Source organism: Eschrichtius robustus, chromosome 1, assembly GCF_028021215.1.
Source record: "Eschrichtius robustus isolate mEscRob2 chromosome 1, mEscRob2.pri, whole genome shotgun sequence".
NCBI classification, from domain to species: Eukaryota; Metazoa; Chordata; class Mammalia; order Artiodactyla; family Eschrichtiidae; genus Eschrichtius; species Eschrichtius robustus.
Window position 1 is genome coordinate 134009299 of NC_090824.1, and position 27830 is coordinate 134037128.

Consider the following 27830-nt stretch of genomic DNA (forward strand, 5'->3'; position numbering starts at 1 on the left):
AAGCACCAGATTATAAATACACATTTCCAACTCTTTTCTCCTTCAATAAACAAAAGGTTCATTTTATTGTGTAACAGACATAGTTTCATAGAGGCTATGCCTTGTTTGCATAACATGGTTTAAGGTAGAATTTATCTAGACAAATATAGTGAAGTTTTTGTTTTCAGTTTAGTTGTTGAAGGAGTCTAAGAAGTTATAGTTTAAAATGAGGCCTGAGAAAATTAAAATTCATTCATGTTTAGGATTTGTTCCCTGCCTACCATGTGCTGGACACTCTTCAGGGCTCTGTTTAGAGATGATTAAGGCATCACCATTGGAAGATCTAGCCAATTAAGCTCAAGTACCTGCTCATTTGGAATCTAGGGTGCTTTTCACCTAAAAAATGACAACATGGCATCCGAGAAATAAATTAGAGTGTTTCTTGAACTCAGATTTAGAAATACAGTTTGGATATTGGAACTGTTATGGGCGTAAGTGAACCTTGTTTGTGAATAAATAGAAGAGAGTGACTATGAAGATAGCAAGGCAGGTGTGAGAGTTGCAGTGACCTAGGGTAGGTGTGCCAATGGGAGGTACCACTTTCTGGTATACTTGGTGATTTTCATAGGATTTATTAGTTTGGGAGATTTTTAAACGTATTGGAGAAATGTCCTAGGACTGTGTTTTGTAGAAAGAACAATAACCAGAGGGGCCTTGATTGGTAATCAGGGCATAAAGAACTTATTCCTCTGTTGCATGGGAGGTCTTTTGAGTAAATATATTTTGCTTATGGCTACTAATCAAGGTGATCAAGTGAACTCCAATAGCTAGGTTTAAAAGGACTAGATAATTTCACGATTATTAATCTTATTTGGGTATATGTGGTAAAAGAAGGGGAATCACATCTCATGCTCTGATGCATGAGATGATATTTTTAGATTCTAAAGAAAGAACAGATTCCCCAGGTATATATAATTACTTTTTTTTTCCTCTTTGGGTGTTATGCTCTTATAATTGTATTTATTATTGTTGTTACTGTTAGCACTTTGCATTTCTGTGAAACATCAAAAGCAAAATACTGAATTTTACAGTTTGGTAGTGGGTATGTAGCAGGGCCACTTTCATTAGCATAATATGTCCTACAAGTTTGTTGAAATAATTTATGAGGCTCTTTAGCTACCAGGAGTAAGTGAGGAGGCAGCTAATAGCCTACTTAACAATTTTGCACATTTTTTGTATTTTATGATGCATAAATCAGCAATTTGGGCCAATATATAGAGCGCTGACACTTTCTGAGGGGTCTTAAAAGCAGGAAAAAACTCAAGTACATAATTTGTCACATCTGACAAGTAACACTATTTTAGCCTTTCGTGTAGGTATAAGTTACTTTAAGGTAAGTACATTTGAAATACTTTTCTATATTTTCATATATTTCTTTTAACCTTTTTCCTAATTAATTTTAGATTAGTCCTATAGGACATACAGTCTTGCACAAATACATGAATATAAAATAGGAGAAGGCTCTCTGATCATTTAACCAGTGTATAAGCTGTGCCTGAAAAGCTATGCCTGTATAAACTGTGATAGGCAGGCTCTGTATCTCAGTGTGTGCTACTGTGTTGATGGCAAAATACTACAATAGCAAGAGCTCAGGTTGATGTAAATCTTTCCCCAGTTTTATTGAGGTATAATTGATGTTTGACATTGTATAAGTTTAAAACGTACAACATAATGATTTGATAATGTATATATTGCAAAATGATTGCCACAGTAAGTTTAGTTAACCACCCATCACCTCACGTAGTTACAAATTTTTTTTCCCTTGTGATAACTTTTAAAATCTACTGTCAGCAACTTCCAAATATACAATACAATTTTGTTAGCTATAGTCATGATGTTGTACATTACATCTCCAGAACTTATTTAGCATATAACTGGAAGTTTGTACCTTTTGACCACCTCCACCCATTTTGCCCACCCCCGCCTCTGTTTTCCACCAATCTGTCCTGTTGCTATGAATTTGTTTTTTCTTTAGTTCCACATATGAGTGAGATCATCCAGTATTTGTCTTTCTCTGACTTATTTCACTTAGCATGATGCCCTCAGGGTTCATACATGTTGTCACAAATGGCAGGATTTCCTTGTTTTTTTTTTAATGGCCCAATAATATTCCATTGTGTGTTTGTGTGTGTGTGTGTGTGTGTGTGTGTGTGTGTATACATACCATGTTTTCTTTATCCATTCATCTGTTGATGGACATTTAGATTATTTCCCTGTCTTGGCTATTGTAAATAATGCTGCGGTGAACATGGGGGTACAGGTATCTCTTTGAAATAGTGATTTTATTTCCTTCTGATGTATACCCAGAAGTGGAATTGCTGGGCCATATGGTAGTTGTACTTTTAACTCTTTTTTAGGAAATTCAATACTGTTTTCCGTGGTGGCTGTACCAGTTTACATTCCACCAGCAGTGCACAAGGGTTCCCTTTTCTCTACATCCTTACCAGCACTTGTTACCTCTTGTCTTTTTGATAATAGCCACTCTGACGAACGTGAGATGACATCTCATTGTGGTTTAGATTTGTATTTCTCTGATGATTAGTGATGTTGAGCACCACTTCATGTACCTGTTGGCCATTTGAACATGTTCTTTAGAAATATGTCTTTTTAGGTCCTTTGCCCATTTTTAAATTGGATTATTTGGTTTTTGCTGTTGATTTGTATGAGTTCCTTATATTTTTTGAATATTAACCCCATATAAGATAGGTGGTTTGCAAATTTTTATCCATTCCATAGCTTGTCTTTCCATTTTGTTGATCATTTTGTTTGATGTGCAGAAGCTTGTTGGTTTGATGTAGTCTGCTTGTTTATTTTTGCTTTTGTTGCTTGTGCTTTAGGTGTTATATCCAAAAAAAAAATCATTGCTGAGACCATTGTCAGGGAGCTTTTTCCCTTTGTTTTCTTCTAGAAGTTTTATGGTATCAGGTCTTACATTTAAGTCTTCAATTCATTTTGAGTTAAATTTGTGAGTGATGTAAGATAGGGATCTAGTTTCATTCTTTTGCATGTGAATATCCAATTTTCCCAGTATCATTTATTGAAGAGACTGTCTCTTCTTCATTGAATATTCTTGGCTCCCTTGTCAAATATTAGTTGATTTGTATATACATGGGTTTATTTCTGGGTTCTCTATTCTGTTCCATTGGTTTATGTGTCTCTTCTTTTGCCAGTACCATAATACTGTTTTGATGACTTAAATCTTAAGCAACATTTAGGTTAGCAACTAAAAAGAAGAGAAGATATGAACGTGGTATATGTTCTGACACCTTAAAATAATCTTTTTCTTTGAAGACTTTGTCGTTAAAAATAACTTTTTTTGAGTTTTTTATATTGTGCTAATGTGAACATTCCAGTAAAATGCTAAATTATCACCCATTAAATATATTTCCCAAGAGCCAGAAATAAGTAATTTTTTTCTCAGCTTCTTGGATTATATTAGGCATTATGATGTTTGGAATTTCTCGGAAGAGTTAGGATATTTCATGTAGCATCCTTTGTAGTAAGCTGAATGCTTTTTTTACCCTTGCTTCTACTTAGTCAACAAAAAAGCCTTATGTAAAACTTTTTGATTATGCTTGAATTTCTATATAATAAAGGTAGACGGAATATATGGTAAACCCACATGTACATATCAGCAGCTTCAGCAATTACCAACTCATGGCCAATCTGGCTTCATTGCTACCCTATCCATGTCCATCATGTTATTTTGAAGCAAATCACAGCCATCATACCATTTCATCAGCTATTTCAGTTGGTATCTCTAAAAGATAAGAACTTAAAAAACAATCATAATATCATTTTCACCCTAAAAAAATAATGGTTCCTTAATATCATCAAATAGTCAGTGCTCAAATTTCTAATAGTCTCATAAGTTTCATAATTCTTTTAAACAGGACCATACGTGGATGATTGATTAGTATTTCTTTTATTCTTTAAGGTTTCTTCTATGTGATCCACCTCTCTTCCTTCCTTGCAGTTTATTCGCTGAAGAAACCGAGTTCTGAAGAATTTCTGACAGTATGATTTTGCTGACTGCATCTCTGTGGTGCAGTTAATGTGATCCTTTGTCCTCTGTATTTCTTGTGAATTGATAACTGAATCTAGAGGCTTGATCAAGTTCAGGTTGAGCTTTTTGTTTTTGTTTTTGGGGTTTTTTGGCCAGACTACTTAGTAGGTGGTTTAGTCTTCTTCCCATTGGAAGTGTGTAATGCCTATTTATCTCTCTGGGGAGTTGCCGCTATTGAAGCACAATGCCTAGCGCCATTAATTAATTAGGAGTTGCAAAAATGTTGATATTCTAATTTTATCATTTTTCTTCATTTATTATCTGGAATATAAAATATTTTATATTCTTTACAAAAGTAAAGAAAGATTTCCTCATATCCACTAGAGTTTACCTGGAGGTCAGTTTGTATAGGAGAGGTAGGATAAATGCTTGATTCTTTGCCTTCATTTACTAAAAAAAAAAATGAGTTTGCTCTCCAGAATCTTCTGGTGTTGGAGAGTGACTTTTTTTTAAGACTGGAAGCTTTCAAGATCTTTATTCTTTAAATTTAGAAATTTTATCAGGGTGTGTCTAATTGTTGATTCCCTCCTCCCCCCCATCAAAGCCTGGAACTCGAACCTTTCCATCTTCTGTCTCGTATCTCTGCAGTTGTGGAATAGTTGGTCTGCTATCTGTTTAATCATTGCCTTTGCTCTGTTTCTCCCCTTCCACTTTAGCTCCTGTTAACATTTGTTCTCCTGGGGCTGAGTCTTTGCTCCACATTATCTTGTACACATGATTTCTTCTTCGTAGTTATGCTCTGTGTTTCTGAATATTTCTCCTACGTGATCTTTCAGACCATTAATTTGGTCTCCAGTTCTTCAGTTAAGCTATTGAATTTTTATATGTTTTTAGCTCCAAGTCTCCTTAAGTGTTCTCAATAGTAATTATTATTAGGACTTCCTTGGTGGTCCAGTGGTAAAGAATCTGCCTTCCAATGCAGGGGACGCGGGTTCCATCCCTGGTCGGGGAACTAAGATCCCACATGCCGCGAGGCAACTAAGCCCACGTGCCACAACTACTTAGCTCGCGCGCCTCAATGAGAGAGCCCACGTGCCGCAAACTACAGAGCCCACGTGTCCTGGAGCCTGCGCGCCACAACTAGAGAGAGAAAACTCGCATGCCACAACTGGAGAGAAGCCAGCGCACCGCAACTAGAGAGAAACCCCAACAGACCACACCGTAACAAGAAAGATCCTGCGTGCCTCAACAAAGATCCCGTGTGCTGCAACTAAGACCCGACGCAGCCGAAAAAAATAAGGAAAATAAATAAATATTTAAAAAACTAAAATAATAACAATATTATTATTATTGTTGTTATTATTTTTTGGCTCAAGCTGATGTTGATCTCCTCTGGCAGTTTTGTTCTGCTAGGGGCCACCTGTTCTGGGTTTTCTGTTTGTTCTTTATCGCTTTAGCCTATCGGGTATGTTGTCGTTTTCCTTTATCTAACTTATGCCTCTTCTTACTTTTGGGGCTCAAGTCCAACATACCTTAAGTGTTAAGTGTTGGGAGGTGCATGAGTCTCAGCCTTCTAAGTCTTCTGTAGAGGAGCAGAAAGGACTCAGCTAAGTAAATTTCCCAGCTCCACTATGACACCTTAGAGGCTGGGAGACCAGTAGGAATTTCAGAATACACAGGCTGGTCTTCTTGGGGGTGGAGGGGATGACCAATTTCTACGGGTTAGTCTCTCTCCCAAGAACTGGGGCATTCCTGCCTTTGCCCTAGGGCTACTTGCTTAGGCTAGAGCCTCCAGTCTCACCCAGGGGGAAAACTCAGCTCTTTTCATCTGGATCCTGAGACCTCAACCCACCTTTCTGGCCCACTTGGATGCTGATTTTAATAACTGCTCAAGGAAAGGTAATTGGTATTTGGATTGGATTTAGGAAGGGAAGACTGCAGGGATGCAATCAAATTACATTTTTTCTTGAACCTCTTGGAAGTCTTAAATTAGACATTTTCAAACTGAGCATACCGTAAAGATCTTTTAGATGAAATATTGCAACAAATATATGAAAAATAGTAACTGTGGAATTCCCAGATACCTGGTATCCTTCCCACGCGATACCTAGTAACCTTCCCATGCCGTCAAGTCTTTGCTCAAGCCTCACCTCAGTGATGCCCATGCTGACCACCCTCTTTATATTTTAACATTCATGCCCTGTCTTTACACTCCCATTCCCCTTACCCTGCTTCGTTTTTTCCCTAGCTCCTAGCACTTTCTTACATACTAGATAATTTACTTATTTATTATGTTCAGTGATGTGCCTAGAACATATGAAACCCAAAATCGATAATTTTTAACACTTTCCTCCCCTAAATTATGAAATTATTTTCATAAAAATTTCATAAATGAAATTTATTATGCAGACAGTGAAATTTATTGAGATTCATTATTATAAGCATGGCAGTAAGATAAATAAGAAAAAGGAAATGCATGCTATAGTATAAGGCAGGAAAAAAAGCACAAATGTTTAGCCAGTTTTTTATATCTAGGTAAATGTCTGAACTTTGCTTCTTTGGTTAGAGGCTGATATTTTATGTAATTGATTTCTCTTTAACTTATAAGTGATTTTAAAAAACAATACTGAAAATCTCCAAACATACAATCTAGGCAGCTAATGATAAAATTGCTGATATGTTTTATTCTCTTTTTTGTTATTTAGTTTGGAAACATTTAACAGTTTTAAAAGAATATTTTAATATTAAAGGTATTATTCAAATTTAGTAACATATTTTGAGTGTGAACTAAAATTTGCATTTGCCAAACAAAAATGTTCCATCCCGTTGCTTGCACTTTCGTTGTTTTAAAATTTTAAGCACAAATATAAATGCCAAAAAGAAGGTCCCATAAAATGACAACATTGTAATAACTCACGTTCTGTTTCTTGGTCTTTACAGTCCCTGTGCTATCATTGTTTATTTTGAATCTATGGTTTAAATGCAGAAGAGTATCATACCACAGGGTTGAAGTGAAGTGCATCCTAAGAAAGGGTTTGAGACAAGAACTGTGCATTAGGCAAGCTTGAAGTATGTCAAAGCCTTGTGAGCTTCTCTTGAAACAGATGTATGTGGTTAAGTCTGCATGTATGTGGGCCAGCTTTATAACTGGGAGTTTTCCAAATGAATGTCTATGTAGAAAACAACGTTTATTAAAGAATAAATAATAAAAATCTGTTAATTTGAAACTTACGTGTGTATTATTTAAACTCAGCAGTAACTATAGCAATTGTTTAGAACTTAGATCAACAAAAGATTTTTTTCAGGGAGGGGTATTTCATCAGTGACATTGATTAGAATTGCTAGCGCATGATAGTAATAAAAAGCAGCTGCTTTTTAGTCAGTTTGACTATTGTATATAAATTCTCAACAAAGCACTCCCTTATTGCCTGTACCAGGGTTGACTGCTCCCACCATTCCACCCTTAGTGTGCCACTAAATATATTTATTGTTTACAGTTTTCTGTACCCTTGCCCTGCATCCCATCCCACATTAGCTCCATGAGGGCAGCTAATGTTTTGTTCAGTGATGTGTCCCATCTAAGAAAATGCTTGGCATCTATTAGGTGCTCAATAAATATTTGTTGAATGAACAAATGAATCAATGAAGCTCATGGTCAGGGACATTCCCTTCTATGTTTTTTTTTTTTTCTTTCCCGAACATTTATAAGAGAGATCAGTACATAGTGAGTACTTTGTTAATGTTAAATGACTTAAATGCTTGGTATATGGTCTCTTTTCATGAATTTCCACATGAATTGTAGAATCAGCTTGTTAATTTCTACAAAAGAATTTAGAATTTTTTATTATTACTGCTGTAACAAATTGCCACAAACTTAGTGGCTTACAAAAACCCAAACTTAGCTTGTTTATGCTTTGCACACAGTTCTGGAGGTCAGAAGTCTAAAATAGGTCTTATGAGGCTAAAATCAAGGTGTCAGCAGGGCTGCATTCCTTCTGGAGGCTTTAGGGGAGAATCTGTTTCTTGCCTTTTCCAGCTTCTAGAGGCTGCCTGAATTCCTTGCCTTGTACCACCCTTCCATCTTCAAAGCCAGCAGTCACATTTCCTTCTCTGACTCTGACTCTTCTGCCTCCTTCTTTCCCTTATAGGGACCCTTCGGATTCCATTGGGACCATCTAGATAATCCAGCATACTCTCCTAGTCTCAAGATCCTTAACATAATCACATCTGCAAAGTCCCCTTTGCCATGTAAGATAAGATATTCATATGTTCCAGGGATAAGGACAGGAACCTTTGGGTGGGGATTATTATTCTGCCTACCTCAGCATCTTAACAGTATTAAATCTTCCTATCCATGAACAAAGTATAACTCTCCTTATATTTACTATGTATTAAATTTCTGTCAGTTTTCAGTGTGTAGATCTTTCACTTCTTTTGTCATATTTATCTCTAAATATTTCATATTTTTCATGCTATTATAAGTTTTGATGTTTCTAAAATTCCAAATCCAGTTGTTCTTTACTAGTTTGTATAAATTTAGTTTTCATTTATTGATCTTGTATCTTGCAGTCTTTCTAAAATTCATTTATTCTAGGGAAATAAATTGGATTTTCTATATAAATGATTATGTTGTCTGTGAATTAAGACAGTTTTTCTTCTACCTTTCCAGTCTGGAAAGGAAAGGCTTTTTATTTCTTTTTCTTGCCTAATTACAGTGGTTAGAACCTCCAGTACAGTGTCGAATAAAAGTGGTGACATTCTTGTCTTGTTCCTTATCTTAGAAAGCTTTCAGTCTTTCACTATTAAATATGATATTACCTATAGTTTTTTCATAGATGCTCTTCATCAGCTTGAAGTTCCTTCAATTCCTGGTTTGCTGATTTTTTTTTTTTTTGTACTCAGGAATGGATGTTGAATTTTGTCAAATGCCTTTTGTATATTCTTTCATCTAGTGAGGTGATCCTATGATTTTTCTCTTTTAGTTTGTTGACATGGTGAATTACATTCAGTTCAAAATACTTCCTGATTTATCTGTTAATTTCTTATTTACCCATGGGTTATTTAGAAGTACATGATTTAGTTTCAAAATGTTTGGGGACTTTTTCAGAGATATTTCTGTTATTGATTTCTAATTTAATTTGTGCTCAGAGAACATACTTTAAAATTTACTAACACTTGTTTTATGGCCCAGAATTTGGTCTCTCTCAGTAAGTGCTCTGTGTACACTTGAGAAGGATATATATTTTGCTGATATTGAGTGGAGTGTTGTATAAATGTCAATCAGGTCATGTTGGTTGATAGTGTTGTTCACGTCTACTATATGCTTGCTGATTTTCTGTGTTTATCAATTATTGAGAGAGGGGTGTTGAAATCTGACTATAATTGTGGATTTGTCTATTTTTCCTTACAGCTCTATCAGTTATTGCTTCATGTATTTTTTATGGTTTTTACAAATATTTTGTTTATTTTAATGAAGCTGGTACTGACGATGCCCATTTAAAACCTATATCCCAGGCCAAAAAGTACAAATAAAGTCAAAAAGAGCAGTGTTCTGTTGCATACACTTCTGCATGAATAACTTTAACTGCTAAGGAAAATTAGAACTTTTCTGGGATCTTCTGACAAGGTTTGTCCTTCATCTTAAAATGCTTTCTCTTCAGTGAAACCATCTTTGGAGCTAGTCATTTATTCTCACCACCTTTGTCATCTTGACTCCAACCTGATATTCCTCTTCTTTTGGTCCAGACCCTCAGATTTTAAAAGTAGCTTCAAGTTAAGGAAAGGTCATTTTTCCACAGTTCAGTTCTCTGAAAAACTTCCATCTCCCGCTGAAAGTCATAGTCCAAGAGTGAAGCAGTCACGTGCTAAAACTTCAGGGCCAGCTGGAAAGTCATTATGAACACTTGCATTAGTCACTGTTATTTATCACAAGCGTGCAAATGCACAGTCCTGGAAAAGGCGGCCTCTCTGTGCACATATGTAATTTTTAAAAAGGAGACGACAATATGAAGGGGGCTGAGGTTTGATCACCAAAAATCAGCACAGTGAAAACAAACAATAATGAATAATTGACACTAGAATGCAAATTACCAGATGTTTTAAAGAGATGCCAGTTTTCAATTCTGTTTTGAACATCACATTACAAAAGAACTATTTTTAAAAATAAAGGATTGGGGAAAATAAAAAAAATAAGAATATCTAAACTGTTGAATGACCCCCTATTTGTTCCTAATAAACTTCAATCACATCTTCTCCCTCTATTCCCAGTTCTTTTGGAGTATGATTATCAGCAATTCTCTGACCTTCAAAGAGAAACCTGGGTGAATTCATGGGAACTTCCTGTCTTTGACAGTGTGATTCTTTGAGTTTCTTGAGATGTGTTGTCATTTTCACTTTGAAGTAAATCTCACTGCTCTCCTGTCCTGTGACTTTGAGTTTAATATATTCTCCTTCCTTCTTATCCCCCAAGTCCTCAGTTGAAAGTTTTGCCTCCTGGTCAGACATGGTGACGGTGGCTTCCCCCCGGGGTCTCCGCACAGCAGCGGCCTTGGGTAGGCAGAACCTTGCCTGCTTCATGTATTTTTCAGCTCTTATTGGGGGCGTGAATGTTTAGGATAATTACGTCTCTTGATTAACGCCTTGTCATTATGAAATGACCTTCTTTATACCTTTTGGTAGTCTTGCCTAAAATTAATAGCTATTCCAGCTTTCTTTTGACTAGTATTAGCATGGTATATATTTTTCTCACCCTTTTGTTTTCACCTGTTCATATTTTTATATTTATATATAGTTGTGCCTTGTCTTCTCATCCTGTTGTCAGATTGCCTTTCATTGGGATGTTTAAGCCATTTACATTTTTTAAAAATAAAATAATTTAAATAAAATAAATAAATTTTTAAATAAAATAAATTTATTTTAAAAAGTCTCTTTAGAGGGCGAAAAAAAGAGCAGGAAGGGTGTAAAGAATAAATAAGGAAAGAGAAAAGGATTCTTAGTAATTTTTCATGTATTCTCACTGAAAAATAATGAAGAGAAAATGGGTAGCTGAGAAGCAAAATTAATCCTGATTAAGGCCATTTACATTTAATGTGGTCATTGAAAGGGTTAGGTGTAAGTCTGTAATCTTGCTATTTGTCTTGTGTTTGTCCCACCTGTTCTTCCCTTTATATTCTATTCTTCTTTTGGATTCTTTGAGTGTTGTTTTTAATCCCTTACATCAATCTTCTTTTAAAGAAGATATGTAGACAGATAAATAAGTAAATATAAAGAAACAAAATTGGAAAAGGGAATAGGAACTATCTGGTCTGGGTAATGGGGCAGGGAGCTGGTGGCAGTTTTCACTAGGATGGTCAGGAAAGGTGACATTTAAGCATATGACATTTAAGCAAAGACCTGAAAAAGATCAAGGAGTGAGTCATGTAGATCTAGGAGAAGACAATTTCAGATAGAGAAGCCCTGAGTTTTATAATCATGAATGTGCCTTGTAGGTTCAAGGAGCAGCAGAGGCCAGTGCGGCTGGAGCAGAGTGGCCAAAGGGGCGATGAGAGCAGAGAGGTAATGGATTGTGGAACACCTTGCATGAGTCTCTGAATGAGATGGAAAGCTGCTCTAGGGCTTTGAGCTGGAAATGACATGACGTGACTTAGGTTTTAAAAGGATCACTCTGGTTACTGTATTGAGAATAAAATGTGTTGGAAAAGGGGAGCAAGAACAGAAACTAGAAAGCCAGTTAGGAGGTTATTATAATAATCCCACTAGAGATGATGCCAACTCAGACCAGACCTGTGAGAAGTGGTTAGGTCCTGCATATTTTGAAGGATTTGCTGATGGATATGTGTATGCAAAAAGTAGAGGATTCAAGAATGATTCCACAGTTTGGCCTAACGAAATGGAAAGATAGAATTATATTCTGAGATGGGAAAACTGTGGGAGTCAAAAGCCTACAACAGCCTGGTCCATGGTAGGTGCTTTGTGTTGTGAAAGGCAGTCTTGGGCATGCAGTCTTGCAACCCCCTCTCTTGGCTATAAGAATGGGCCTTGGGCCTGGAACACTTACTTAGCAAGAAATAGAGTCCTCACAGCCTGTGCTCCTGTGTTCTGCTTAAGCATCATATGGCACCTGGCCAGCCCCATTGTTGTATCTGTCCCCTGGGGGGAGAAGGAGGAGTCATTGTGCTGTAGCCATGAGGGGCGAGTGCAGGCCAGCTGCCCTGCATGGCTGCCTAGGTCCCCCCTGCGGGCCATGGGGGAACCAGGCCCCAGTACTGATACTGATCTTGCTCTGTTTCTTCTCTGTGTGAGTCAAGTGCTGTTCCCTCCACTGCTTGACTGTGTTGTTTTCCATGGTGACTCCAGTACCAAGATATAGTGAGCAGAAGTGTTTGGACTTCTACACCTGGTGACAGGCAACAGGTGCCACTTGCTCGACACTTTGTAAATATTCAATGAATGAATGAATGGGAAGGTTTGGACTTCAAGTTAGGGGCTGCTAATTTTGAGATGACTATTAGACCTTTAAGTAGAGATGTTGAGTGGTCAATTAGATGTAAAAGTTTGGGGACTTCCCTGGTGGTCCACTGGCTAAGACTCTGCACTTCCAACTGCTCGAGGAGCTAAGATCCCACATGCCGTGCAGTGCGGCCAAAAAAAAAAAAAAATAATAAGATGTAAAAGTTTGGAGGGCAGGGAAGAAAAAACAATAAAATTATTTGGAAAGAATTGGCATCTCCATAACGAGTGTTTCTACCCAACAAGAGACATATATAAGAATGTTCATAACAGCATTATTTGCAGTAGATTTAAACTGGAAAACAATATTCATCAACAAAAGAATGAAAAAATAAATTGTGGTATAATCATAGAATGGTATTCTACAGTAATGATAACGAATGAACTGAGGTATATGCAACAACATTGATGAAGCCAGACATAAAAGAATTCTGTATGATTCCATTCATATAAATAAAACTAAACTATGGTGTTAGAAGTCAGAATGGATATTGGAGGAGGGAGCAGATAGTGATTGGGAGATAGCACTAGGGTACCTTCTGGAAGGCTTCTGTTTTTTTATCTGAGTGGTGATTGTGTGTTTACTTTGTCATCACTCATTGAACTGTTCATTTGAGTGTTGGACACTTTGGGGGATATATGTTATATCTCTAAAAAAAAAAAAAAAGTTAAACTGTTATGTTAGAATATTGTCTCCCAAAGAATTTGCTTAACAGACTCCAGTTTCAATAGCTATGCTTCATTCCTAGCTATTCTTGAGGTTTTAAGTGGTCATGAAGCATACAAGATAATCTATTTAAACTATAATGGGAAGAGCATTGTACAAATAACTGAATTCCTAATATTGGGAAAGAGGATGAATAACAACCACTGAAAGAAATAATGCAGGGTTTAGCATACCCACCTTGACATCTAAAATGTTATTCGATTTTTAAGTTTGGAATTTAAAGTGAATTAGAGAAAACTCAGTAGGAAATCTTGAGTTTAAATACAGCAGTGAAGCTTCAAACCCCACATATGGAACTATAAGATAGAACATTATTTCTCAATAGAATGCAGTAACCTTATAACGGTATACTTGAGTTAGGTATGTATTAATTATTTTGAGCTTTGAGCATTAAGGTGAATCTATAATTTCATCCTATTGTTTATACAAGGATGTTTACCTTTACAGTGTTTATCAATGATATTAAAGACACCTATACAGTGTAGTCACTTAAGACCCAAATCCCACTCTGACATATCTATGAGTCATGACCTCCTTGACATTTTGCTTTAATTGCCTCAATTCCCCACCACAACTGTAGACCAAATCTAACAAGATAAAATATAATGGGGGTAAATGCAAGGTCTTATGTTTAGGTTCAGATGCAGAAAGTAAAAGTATGATTTACCGACAGAGGTGATGAAGTTTCAGGGGGTTTTTTTGATGTAAGATCACTCTTCAATGGGACTACCCCCTCAAAAGATAAATGTAATTGTAGGCTTCATTACTGCAAGTAATGGAGATAATTGGATTACACAAAGAATATTATGGTCAGTTTGGGGCACCCTATTTTTAAGAGTGACATTACAAATTAAAGCTCATCCAGAGGAAACACCAAGTTTTGAGGGGTTGTGAAAAATGGATTATGTGGCTAAAGAAACTGACTCTGTAGTCTGACAACAACCTGTAAAGCATTATCCCCATTTTACAGAAAGGAAACTGAGGCTCACAGATAATTCATGATTTATTAAAATGTAATTCAAAAGTGGTTGGCTCAGGCGCCACGTCTGTTGATTCTTCATTTACTGTTGTTGTTTCAAAATATTGGTTTTAGTTATATTTTATAAAAGCCTGGCTGTTAACCCTTATATGAGGAAAACTTGAAACTATAGGGGAATGATTACAGATTAAATGAGGGAAAGGGAACATTCAGAGTGGGAAGATCAGTGTGAGAAGACAGTCTGGTTATAAGTTTAATAGTATTACAGAAATGTCTTATACACATTTCTCTCTTTTTCAAGGTTTTTGACTCCAGTGAAGAATCTGGGCATCTTGTTCTCACCATAGTTATATCGGGTCATTTCTTCATTTCCCAAGGACAGACACTGTTGGTAGGTTTTATGCATATAGTTTAATATGTAGATATATTTATCTTTGTAGCTTTACATTAATTTTGTATCCTCAAGGTTCTTCAGTCTCATTGAAATTCATCAAATTAACAAATTCAACAAATTAAGCATTTATTGAATGTTCTATAACAGTGGGAAATAAAAAAACATAATGAATATTTCCTGCCCTAAAGGGGTTTAGGGTTTTGTTGGGAGTCAAAGTGGATCAAAGGATTGAGATTAATCGGTGTTATAAAGGATTCTTCATTGGGGAGATTGGGTTGAAGACAGGTTAGATTTATAGAGAGATGGGTGTGGGTTTTCCGGGTAGAATAAAGAGCATATGCAGAGGGATAGATTTGAGAAAATAGCTAAAAGAAAACTTGAAGCATGCTATTATCAATTGATAGCGTCCTCTATAAAACTCTAATTTTATTTTATTTTTTATTAAAGTATAGTTGATTTACAAGGTTGTGTTAGTTTCTGGTGTACAGCAGAGTGATTCAGTTGCACATATATATACAAATTCTTTTTCATATTCTTTTCCATTATAGGTTATTATAAGATATTTAATATAACTCCCTGTGCTGTACAGTAAATCCGTATTGTTTATTTTATATACAGTAGTTTGTATCTGCTAATCCCAAACTCCTTATTTATCCCTTCACATTTCCTCTTTGGTAACCATGAGTTTGTTTTCTATGTCTGTGAGTCTGTTTCTGTTTTGTAAATAAGTTCATTTGTATCATATTTTAGATTCCACATGTAAGTGATCATATGATATTTGTCTGATTTACTTCATTTAGTATGATAATCTCTAGGTTCATCCATGTTGCTGCAAATGGCAAAATTTCATTCTTTTTTATGGCTGAGTAGTATTCTGGTGTGTGTGTGTGTGTGTGTGTGTGTGTGTGTGTGTGTGTGTGTACCACATCTTCTTTATCCATTCAGCTGTCGATGGATATTTAGGTTGTTTCCATGTCTTGGCTGTTGTGAATAGTGCTGCTATGAACATAGGGGTACATGCATCTTTTTGAATTAGGGTTTTGTCCAGGTGTATGCCCAGGAGTGGGATTGCTGGATCATATGGTAGTTCTATTTTTAGTTTTCTGAGGAACCTCCATACTGTTTTCCATAGTGGCTGCACCAATTTACATTCCCACCGGCAGTGTAAGAGGGTTCCCTTTTGTCCACACCCTCTCCAGCATTTTTCATTTGTAGACTTTTTAATGATGGCCATTCTGACCGGTGTGAGGTACCTCACTGCAGTTTTGATTTGCATTTCTCTAATAATTAGTGATGTTGAGCATCTTTTCATGTGTCTACTGGCCATCTGTATGTCTTCTTTGGAGAAATGTCTGTTAAGGTCTTCTGCCCATTTTTTGACTGGGTTGTTTGTTTTTTTTGTTGTTGAGTTGTATTAGCTGTTTGTATATTTTGGAGATTAAGCCCTTGTCAGTTGCGTCATTTGCAAATATTTTCTCCCATTCCATAGGTTGTCTTTTTGGGTTTTTTTGTCGTTTCCTTTGCTGTGCAAAAGCTTGTGAGTTTGATTAGGTCCCATTTGTTTATTTTTGTTTTTATTTCTATTGCCTTGGGAGACTGACCTAAGAAAATATTGCTACAATTTATGGCAGAGAATGTTTTGCCTATGCTCTCTTCTAGGAGTTTTATGGTGTCATGTCTTATGTTTAAGTCTTTAAACGGCCTTTGTTTTAAAGTATGTTTTGTCTGATATGAGTATTGCTACCCCTGCTTTCTTGTCATTTCCATTTGCATGAAATATCTTTTTCCATCCCCTCACTTTCAATCTATGTGTTTCCTTCGCCCTAAAGTGGGTCTCTTGTAGGCAGCATATTGTAGGCTCTTGTTTTATTATCCAACCTGCCGCTCTATGTCTTTTGATTGGAACACTTAGTCCATTGACATTTAAGATAATTATTGATAGATATGCATTTATTAACATTTTAAATCTTGTTTTCCAAAAGCTCTAATTTTATAAAAATGCATACATTCTTTATTCTGAATATACATAAATACACACATATTGTAGGAAACTTTTGGAATGAAGAAATATATAAAGGAGAAATAAGAATCTCCTTGCTTGAAAGTTCATTTTTTTAATTGAAGTATAGTTGATTTACAGTTTTGTGTTAGTTTCAGGTGTATGGCAAAGTGATTCAGTTTTATATATATGTAAATAAATATATATATAATAAATATATATATACACACACACATATTTTCAGATTATTTTCCATTATAGGTTATTACAAGATATTGAGTATAATTCCCTGTGCTATACAGTAAATCCTTATTGCTTATCTGTTTTAAATATGGTAGTGTGTCTATGTTAATCTCATACTCCTAATTTATCCTCCCCTCCCCCTTCACCTTTGGTAACCATAAGTTTGTTTTCTATGTCCATTAGTCTGTTTCTGTTTTGTGAGTAAATTCATTTGTATTATTTTTTAGATTCCACATATAAGTGATATCATATAATACTTGTTTTTCTCTGTCTGACTTCACTTAGTATGATATTCTCTAGGTCTGTTCATGTTGCTGCAAATGGCAAAATTTCATTCTTTTTATGGCCAAGTAATATTCCATTGTACATACCACCTCTTCTTTATCCATTCGTCTGTCGATGGACATTTAGATTGCTTCCATGTCTTGGTTTTTGTGAATAGTGCTGCTGTGAACATTGGGGTGCATGTATCTTTTCAAATTAGAATTTTTGTCTTTTCTGGATATATGCCCAGGAGTGGGATTGCTGGATAATTGTGGTAACTCTATTTTTAGTTTTTTAAGGAAGCTCCATGCTGTTTTCCATAGTGGCTGCACCAGTTTATATTCTCACCAACAGTGTAGGAGGGTTCCCTTTTCTCCACATCCTCTATAGCATTTATATTTGTAGATTGAAAGTTTACGTTTGAATTGGTATTTAGAAACAAAATGAATAAAGAAACAAGACAATTATTAACTTCCAATCAGAGAAATTATACAAGAAAGGAAATGTAAGAGAAGGTTATTACATTGACATAATGAATTTGTGCAAATATTTACTGAATATCTACGTAGGCATAATTTATTCACTTAGCAATTACTGTATGCTTGGCATTGTACTAGGTGCTAAGGATAGAGCAGTGAACAGCAAAGGCAAAAATCCCTGTCATCATGGAGTGTCATCATTCTAGTGGGGAGAAACAGTAATAAACAAATAGGTCAAATATATTTAAAAGACATGAATTTTTGGTGAACCCCTTACACATTCTGTTATAACATGGCAGCATCCCACAGTTGTGTATTGTGATGATTCATCTTTCCACTCTAGTGGAAGATAGCCTTATCTGAATGTGAGATGACCTGCAAAGCCATCTTTGCATTCCTTGTGACTTTTAAAATTGTAGCACTGCTTGTACAGTTGTGCTTTATCTGCCACTGTTAGGGCTTTTATCAGCTGCCAAGAGGTAAGATTTGTTGTTCAACTTCGAATGTAGAATCCCAGATGGTGGACTGACGGATGCCTAGCACATAGTTAATTCTCCTTGTCAGTATCATGGGTCTTTGCTGAATGGTGACATTAATGCAGTTTGGCTTCCTCAGACATAGGGGCCCACCCTGTTCCTTGTCTCTGCTCCATTCTTTTGCACCAATGGTAGATGTTGTTACAAACTTGGTATCATACATGGAATGATTTTTTGCACTGCAGTAACAAAACCAAGTTTATCAAATTCCAGGACATCACTATTGAGAAATACTGTAGCTCTACAATTTGGTGCATGTTGTGTATACATATATAACTTGAGTAATATTTTTTAAAATCTTCTTTAAACTCTTTATTTATTTTTTATTATACCAAATGTTTATATAATTTCAGTGTGAAAAAAACTTACATACATTTGTTAAGGTCTCATTGTAATCTGTGAGATGGATCACAAAGAAAGAGGTGAATGATAATAAGCCATGCTCCCCAAAAAATTCACTCCGTGCATTTTGATTCCCACAGTGTACTTTTTGTGTAAATTTGTATATTCAAGATGATTTCTCAGATGTAGTCATAAGCCCGTCTATCAAGGGAGTTTACATCAGCAGATTGGGCAAGCACATCACAAGGAAGTTATTTCCAAACCTAAAGCCCAGGATGGGCTGGGTCAGGCCCTAGGCACCTGCTTTCCGTTGCCATCATCACAGACTTCCTGGGTATCTCACAATATTCAGTGTGAAAATAAAAAACACCCCAAGTCTTACACCAAAATATAGGCTCTTAAGAAGTATGCTTTTAGCTTTTTTAAAAAATAAGACATTTTGGGGAGTGTGGGGGGGGGAATTTGAGACATAGTTAACACTTATTTTGGCAAGATAGCAGTGAAAACCTGAAAAGCATAAGCTATGTGTCCAGATGCAAAAGTCATCAAAGAACCGTAGTCTGTCAGGGGAAAAATCCACACTGAACAAAAGATACAGTATGTCTAAATATTTTGAAATTGTAATTTGAATCAAGAGTAAATGCTGAAAAATGATGCTCAGTGTTTGCTAGAGATTAAGTGTGCCTTTTCCTGCTTCCCCCAAATAAAATCGTAGAGCTTACTATTTAATCACTCCCCAAAGTTTCAGTTTTCTCTCAGTGTAAAGCAAGAGCTACATACACATAATAAAATGTTATATGTTAATGTGATAATTCCCCTGGCTCATCCAACGTGCAAGTGCACATGACTTCAAAGACTACAATTTGGGGCAAGTATAGAAGAAATGAAAAAAACACAATTCAAGTTTCAAAACCTGTTCTTAAAATTTTATTTACAGGACACTCAGGTCATTTTAACTTCTCAGTAAGGTAAAGGTATTGCACTGTCATTTGATCATCAGTCCCCCTTGGCATGGGAAGAATGTACCTTACCACATGCCAATCTGAGGAACTAGAAATAAGACTTAAAAGTACTACATTTCTTAATGACTGAGTAAGTAAGTTTATGTTCACATTCTGCTGAGACCTCTTTATAGTCTCAGCACCTGACAATATCTAACAGGCTCCAATAATCCTATCAGGTTAAATGATGATGCAACATTTTTTAAACGAGCCAATTATTTCAGCTCACTTAAGTCATTCAGAGCCAAAAATCTGAAGAGCGAGCAAAATCAAATCTTTATTTTTATAACCATATAAATGTGATCCAAATGTGTCCACCACTAATTTTTCAAAAAGAAACATGCTGTAAATAAGCACACATATCTGCTCACTGATATGTGTATGGACTCCCTAGATGTCTTCTTGGGTTTAAATACAGACCACTCACAGCAACACATTTTTAGTAGAAAGTGTAGCATGATGTTAAGCCATTTTAGCTTTTGCACATACATGTCGCTCTTCTGGCTGATGATGCAGAAAGATTCTCAGCATTAAACTGTTAAGCTGGGCTGCACCCACCCCTTTAAATGGCATCAATATCAATGTCATCGTCCTTGTTGTCAGACTTTACAGCTTCAACTTTCAGTACACTGGCAGTTTTTGAATAATTAAGCGCTTTGGCTATGTCAACCATGTTGACTATAACTGTCTTGATTCCATTTCCTTTGCCCTCAACCTTGGCAATCAGACGGGGCATCTTGTAGCGATAGAACTGGTCTGACACGCTGCAGTTGACGTTGACAGACATTTTGGCTTATTAGTGGCTTTATCAATAAGATGAAGAGATCTTTGATTGCAACTTTTTGGTATCCCCTGTCTGGAGAAGAAGGGATAACATAAACGACTGCAGGAGTTCTCAGTCTCTGACATGAAAAATTTTTTGCCACTGAGGCTGTAAGCTTCTTGCTTGTATGCTGTGTTTCCCCAATACAGGTACCAATGGCTGCGCAACAGCTCGTTTTCATCAAATAAAGACATAAACCCAACGTTGCTGTCCCGGGACTGGGATGAAGTGAGGTACGCGCGAACCCGAGTCCGAGGAGCGCGGTGGAGGCAGCACAGCGAGCAGCAGCCGGGCCAGGCACCGCCAAGCAGCAGGGACGGGCTGTCCCAGCGATGTCTGGGGTCCACACCCTTCAGCGCCCGGGGCCTGGCGACCTCTGGAATGTTCTCGCTGTCTGGAATATGTTTGTTTTCTTACTCCAGTTTCCCTAGAAAGGAAAACCTGAAAGCAAGCTTGCGTGCTGATGCTTTATTAGGAAGAAGTATAACCCCAGGGCAGTAAGAGTGAGGGCAGAAGAAAAGTAAGTAAAGAAGGAAGCTGTACTAGGTTGAATAGGGTCCCCCAAAATTCATGTCCATCCAGAACCTCCAAATGTGACATCATTTGGAAATGGGATCTTAATTAGGTAAGATGAGGTCACACTGGACCACTTAGGGTGGTCCTTACATCCAATGGCTGGTATTCTTATAAGAAGAGAGATACAGAGATACACAGACACGCATGGGAGAAGGCATGTGAAGAGGGAGGCAGAAATCAGAGTGATGTGTCTACAAGCCATGGAAAGTCAAGTATTGCCAGCAACCACCAGAAGCTTGAAGAGACAAAGAAGGACTCTTTCCTAGAAACAGCAGGGGGAGCCTCGCCTTACGGACACTTTGATTTCAGACTTCTGACCTCCAGAACTGTGAGAGCATAAAGTTCTGTTGCTTTAGGCTACCCTGTTTGTGGTCCATAATTACGACAGCCCTTTCACACCCATAGGACTGATCTGATGATGGATCAGGGCCAACCACAGTCACCTGGGAGAGGAGTGCTCAAAATCACTTCTGGGCAGGGCACGTCTTGGTCCAGCACTGTATGCGCAGAGCAGTGGTCCTCGGTCCTGGGTGCACCAGAGTCACCTGGAGAGTCTGCAGAAAATGCATGAGTTCTGGTCTCACCCCCAAGGGATTCGAATTCAGTAGGTCTGGGGCAGGTCCTGGTCCTCAGACAGGTCCCTCCATGCTTGCAAAATGGCTGCTACAGCTCCAAGCGGCGAGAGGTGTCCTGTACAGTTCTTGGGGTCTCAGAACACTCTGGGCCGTGTCCAGAGGCAGGAAGCAAGAAGTCCCTTCTCGGCACAGCTTTTTATGAGCAAGGGATCCATTTCCAGAAGCCCCACCAGAGCCTCTGCCTTCTGGCCAGAACTGTATCACGGGGCCCCTTCTTGCCCACCACTGGCGGTGGAAGTGAACAAAGCTCTCTTTACTCTTTGGGCCAGAGAGGGACCCACACCACCCCTTAGGGCAGATGCCCCCACTTGGCTCTGCCAGCAAGGAGGGAGCAGAAGGGATGGGTACTGGATAGGCCACTGGCGGGTCAGCCCCTGGCCTCTGTGCTGAGGTGTGGGAGAGCGTGTGACTGTCTAAACTCTTTTTAAAAAGATACCTTTATTGAAGTATAATTTACACAAAATAAAATTCACTAATTTTAAGTGTTCGGTTTGATGGGCTTTGATAAATGTGTATAGTTGTATAACCGCCACACAGTCATGGTATAGAACATTTCAATTAACCCAAAAAGTTTCCTTGTGCTCTTTTGCAGTCCATCTTCTCTGTCCACCCTTGGCACCTAGCAAAACCACTGATCTGCTTTTTGCCACTATAGTTTTGCCTTTTCTAGAATTTCACATAAATAAAATCATACATTATGTAGCCCTTTTGTGTCCAGCTTCTTCCACTTAGCATAACACTTTTGAGATTCATCCATATTGTTCATTTCTTTTCATTACTGAATAATATTCTGTTGTGTGGGTAAACCTAATTTGCTTATCCATTCAATTTTTGATCGACATTGGGTTGTTTCCATTTTTCGGCTGTTATGAATGATGCTGGTATAAACATTTGTATACAGCCTTTTGTATGAACATATAGTTTCATTTTTCTCTGGTAAATTCCCAAGAGAGGAACTGTTGCTGGGTCATATAGTACATCTATGTTTAACTTTATAAGAAACTGCAAAACTGTTTTCCAAAGTTGCATTCCTACAAGCAGTGTGTGAGGGTCCAGTTGTTCCATGTCCTCACCAACACTTGACATTGTCAGTCTTTTTAAGTTTAACTATTCTTGTGCATATGTAGTGGTATCTCATGGTGGTTTTAATTTGAATTTTCTTAATGGCTAATGATATTGACCATCTTTTTGTGTGTTTATTTGCCATTTGTGTATCTTATTGAAGTGTCTGTTTATATCTTTTAACCTTGTTTAATTGAGTTGTCTGTCTTTTTATATTTGAATTGTGAGTTTTTTTCTTTTTTTGCATTTTAAAAAAAATTTTATTTTATATTGGAGCGTAGTTGACTAACAGTGTTGTGTTAGTTTCAGGTGTACAGCAAAGTGATTCAGTTATACATATACATGTATCTATTCTTTTTCAAATTCTTTTCCCATTTAGTTTATTACAGAATATTGAGCAGCATTCCCTGTGCTATACAGTAGGTCCCTGTTGGTTATCTATTCTAAATATAGCAGTTTGTACATGTCAATCCCGAATTCCCAATCTATCTCTTCCCCCTCCACCCTTCCCCCTGGTAACCATAAGTTCGTTCCCTAAGTCTGTGAGTCTGTTTCTGCTTCGTAAACAAGTTCACCTGTATCATTTTTTTTTAGATTCCGCATATAAGTAGTATCACATGATATTTGTCTTTCTCTGACTTACTTCACTTAGTGTGATAATCTCCAGGTCCATCCATGTTGCTGCAAATGGCATTATTTCATTCTTTTTAATGGCTGAGTAATATTCCATTGTATATATGTATCACATCCTCTTCATCCATTCATCTGTCAGTGGACGTTCAGGTTGCTTCCATGTCTTGGCTATTGTAAACAATGCTGCAGTGAACATTGGGGTGCACGTATCCTTTCAAACCATGTTCTTCTCCAGATATATGTCCAGGAGTGGGATTGCTGGATCATATGGTAGCTCTATTTTTAGTTTCCCAGGGAACCACCATACTGTTCTCCATAGTGGCTGTACCAGTTTACATTCCCACCAACAGTGAAGGAGGGTTCCCTTTTCTCCACACCCTCTCCAGCATTTATTGTTTGTAGATTTTTTGATGATGGCCATTCTAACTGGTATGAGGTGATAACTCATTGTTGTTTTGATTTGCATTTCTAAGAGTTCTTATTCTGATTACAACTCTTTTATCAGAAATGGGTTCTGCAGATATTTCACTCACTCTGTGGCTTACCTTTTCATTTCTTAGCAGTGTCTTTTGAAGAGCCAAAGCCTAAAATTTTAATGAATTCCAGTTTTTTCTCTTTGCATGCTATTTAGGAAATTTTCATCTACTCTAAGATTGTAATGGTATTTTTCTGTGTTTTCTTCTGGAAATTTTATAATTTTAGCTCTTATATTTAGCCCTGTGGTTCATTATGAATTTTTAGTAGTATTTAATAACGTTACTGTTTATTATTATTTGGTATAGAATCCCTTCTTCTCTTCTACTAAGGCAATGTGGTATTGAAAAAATTACTATGTTATGGACATAATCACAGATCTTAGAGAATCTACTTCTGGAACCATTGAATTAATTTTTCATATATAGCGAGGGTTAAGGGTCTGGGTTAACTTTTTTGCACATACATAACAATTGTTCCAGCATCATTTATTGAAAAGGCTAATTTTTGTCATTGAATTACCTTGGCACCTTTGTTAAAAATCAGTTTGCTGTGTATGTGTGTGTCTATTTCTAGACTCACTTTTCTGTTCTGTTGACCTAAATGTCTATTCTTAATCCAATAACATACTGTCTTGATTACTTTAGCTTTGCTGTAATTTTTGAAATTGGTAGTGTAATTCCTCCGTGTTCTTTTTCTAAGTTGTTCTGTTATTTGCATTTTAGAGTCAGCTTTCCTGCAAAAAAAAATAAAACAAAAACCTGCTGGGGTTTTGATTGGGATTCCTTTGAATCTATAAATCATCTTGGGGAGAATTGACATCTTAATAGAGTCTTCTGACCCATGAACATGTTATAACTCTCCATTTATTTATATCTTTTATTTATTCCATTTATTTATAAACTTTCTCTCAGCAGTGTTTTGTAGTTTTCACAATAGGTCTCATACGTATTTAGCTAAATTTATCCACAAATACTTTATAGTTAAGTTATTGTAAATAGAATTTTAGAAATCCCAATACCTAATAATTTGTTGCTAAGGTATAGAAATACAAATGACTTTTTTTTCATGTTGACCTCATGTCCTGTGATCTTGCTGAATTCATTTATTAGTTCTACAGCTTTTTTTAGATGTTTTGTTATTTTTTCTACACAGGTGATCTGTTGTCTGTGAATAGACAGTTTCACATTCCTCCTTTCATTCAGTCTGTATACTCTGTCCAGCTCCCTGCTCTTTTTTCCCCAGATTGCACCAGCTAGGACATCCTTTAGTGAGAATCGACATCCTTGCCTTGTTCCTGATCTTGGGGGAAAAGCATTCAGTCTTTTTAACAATAAGTATAGTGTTAGCTGTAGGGTTTTTGTCAATACCCTTTATGAGATTGAGGAAGTTACCTTCTATTCTAGTTTGCTGAGAGTTTTCAGTCATGAATAGGAGTTGAATTTTGTTGAATGCTGTTTCTGCATCTACTGAGATGGTTTTTCCTTTTTTTAGTACTGTTCATATAATAAACTTTAAAAATATTTAGTTCTTATGAATCAATGTTATTATAGAAATATTTGACTTTTTAAATTATGTGTATGTGTGTGATAAAAATAAGAATACATATTTAAAAAACATTTTGCCCCCTAAATCAAAGAACAGTTTTGTCAGTTTATGCAATGTATTCACAGTATTTTCTGGGTTCCACAAGAACCAACACATAGAAGAGGAAACATATTTAGATTATAGCACATTTCAATTGCAATTTTCTGTTGGTATTACATTTACACACCCTCTCCCTTCATACTAATCTGGGTTGTGATATATTTTTAGAATTTTTCCCATAAAAGGAAGGGACAGGATAGCCATGGAAAGTTTTAGCCACTTCTGTTTTAGTATGAGAATCTAATTATTGGCATGGATTAAAGTGTGCTGTATTTGTACTATCAAATTTTGTAGAAGCTGCACAACCAAAAAAAACAAAAGTACAGTGTCATTTCTTTCGGAGAAACTGATTGCTAGGGCCCAGTAACAGCTCCCTCTGTGATGTTTTTGTTGAAATCCTAACAAGCTTTGGGCTCTCTGCTTGGACCCGGGCAGCTGTTTAAACTTGATTTCCCTTAAACTTCATAATTCTCTGCCACCTCCTGTGAGGTCCATGGGAACTTAATGCTTCAGATTAAACTGTAGCTTGGTGTACAGTAGTACCATAGGTTTCCATTTTGCTTGTTAAATTAGCACCTGCATCCAAGTGAGGACATTAGTGTCAAAAGGCTCCATGCAAAACCACCACTAGGCCATTCTGTTACTTTTTTCAAAGGGTTGGTATAGCCAAAGGGCCCGGAGACCTTGACTCCATCTTCAGTCTACCTTGGCCCAACTTCAGCTGGCTTCCCCTTTCCAGTCTTGGCATTTTGAACAGATTCTCTCTTACCTATGGTGGCCTTTTAAAACTTGTTTTTAATTGTGGTAAAACACACATAACATAAAACTTATCATCTTCATCATTTTTAAGTGCACAGCTCAGTGGTATTAAGTACATTTACATTGCTGTGCAGCCATCACCACTGTCCGTCTCCAGAATTCATTTCATCTTGAAAAACTGAAACGCTATACTCGTTAAACAACAACTCCTTATTCCCCCTCTCCCAGCTCAGCCCCTGGCAACAATCAATCTACTTTTTGTATCTATGACTGTGACTACTCTATTTACCTCGTGTAAGTAGAATCGTACAGTATTTGTCTTTTTGTGTCTGACTTATTTCACTGAGCACAGTGTCTTCAAGATTCATCTGGTTACAGCCTGTGTCAGAATTTCCTTCTTTTTTAAGGCTGAACAATATTCCATTGCATGTATATACCACATTTTATTTGTTCTTCTGTCAGTGGACACTAGGGTTGTTTCTACCTTTTGCCTATTGTGAATAATGCTGCTATGAACATGGGTATATAAACATCTCTTTGAGACCCTGCTTTCAGTTCTTTTGGGTATATACCCAGAAGGGTTGTTGGAATATAAGGTAATTCTATTTTTAATTTTTTGAGGAACTACCATACTTTTTTTCCACAGTGGCTGCCCCATTTTACACTCCCATCAACAGTGCACAAAGATTCCAATATCTCCACATCCTCACTAATGGTTGTTATTTTCTTGTTTTTTTTAATTGAGGTATAATTGACATATAACATTATTAGTTTCAGGTATACAATGGTTTGATATTTGTATACATTGCAAAATGATCATCACAATAAACTAGTTAACATCCATCACATTACATAGTTACAAAATTTTTTTCTTGTGATGAGAACTTTTAAGATCTATTCTCTTAGCATCTTTCAAATATGCAATATAGTGTAGATCTTCCTTAATATGGGATTATGTCTTGATAAACCCATCATAAATTGAAAATACTAAGTCAAAATTCATTTAATACACCTAACCTACTGAACATTATAGCTTAGCCTAGCCTACCTGAAATGTGCTCAGAACATTTACATTAGCCTACAGCTGGGCAAAATCATCTAACACAAAGTGTATTTTATAAAGTGTTGAATATCTCACGTAATTTATTGAATAGTGCACTGAAAATGAAAAACAGAATAGTTTTGGGTGTATTGGTTGTTAATCCTCATGATCCACTCGGTAGCTGGGGGAGGTGCAGCTCACTGCCACTGCCAGGCATCACGAGAGAGTACTGTACAGCATATTGATAGCCCAGGGGAAAAGATCAAAATTCAAAGTACACTTTTACTGAATTTTATTGCTTTTGTACCATCATAAAGTTGAAAAATTGTTAAGTTGAACCATCATAAGTTGGCAACTGTATGTACTATTAACTATGGTCACCATGGTGTACATTACATCCCCATGACTTATTTATTTTATAACTGGAAGTTTGTGTCTTTTGACCCCTTTTCACCATTTCTCCCACTCCCCACCCCTACCCTGGCAACTGCTAATCTGGTCTCTATATCTATAAGCTTGTTCTTTTGTTTTTGTTTTTAGATTCCACATGTAAGTAAGATCATACAGTATTTGTCTTTCTCTGTCTAACTTGTTTCACTTAGCATGATGCCCTCAAGGTCTGTCCACGTTTACAAATGATAAGACTTTTTTTTTTATGGGCT

General features: G+C 36.7%; 2 protein-coding genes across 3 annotated transcripts in view; one reads left to right on the plus strand and one right to left on the minus strand.

Moving 5' to 3' along the window:
- REC114 (REC114 meiotic recombination protein) overlaps positions 1–27830 on the plus strand; it is a 117255-nt gene that overhangs the window by 19467 nt on the left and 69958 nt on the right. For both annotated transcript variants that reach the window (XM_068555147.1, XM_068555154.1), the window contains exon 2: positions 14561–14650. In XM_068555147.1, the coding sequence (XP_068411248.1) occupies positions 14561–14650 (90 nt within the window). The remainder of the gene's footprint in view (positions 1–14560; positions 14651–27830) is intronic.
- On the minus strand, positions 10274–10549 carry LOC137760078 (small ubiquitin-related modifier 1-like). Its single transcript, XM_068537028.1, has one exon. It carries the CDS (start codon positions 10547–10549, stop codon positions 10274–10276), a length of 276 nt encoding a protein of 91 aa, XP_068393129.1.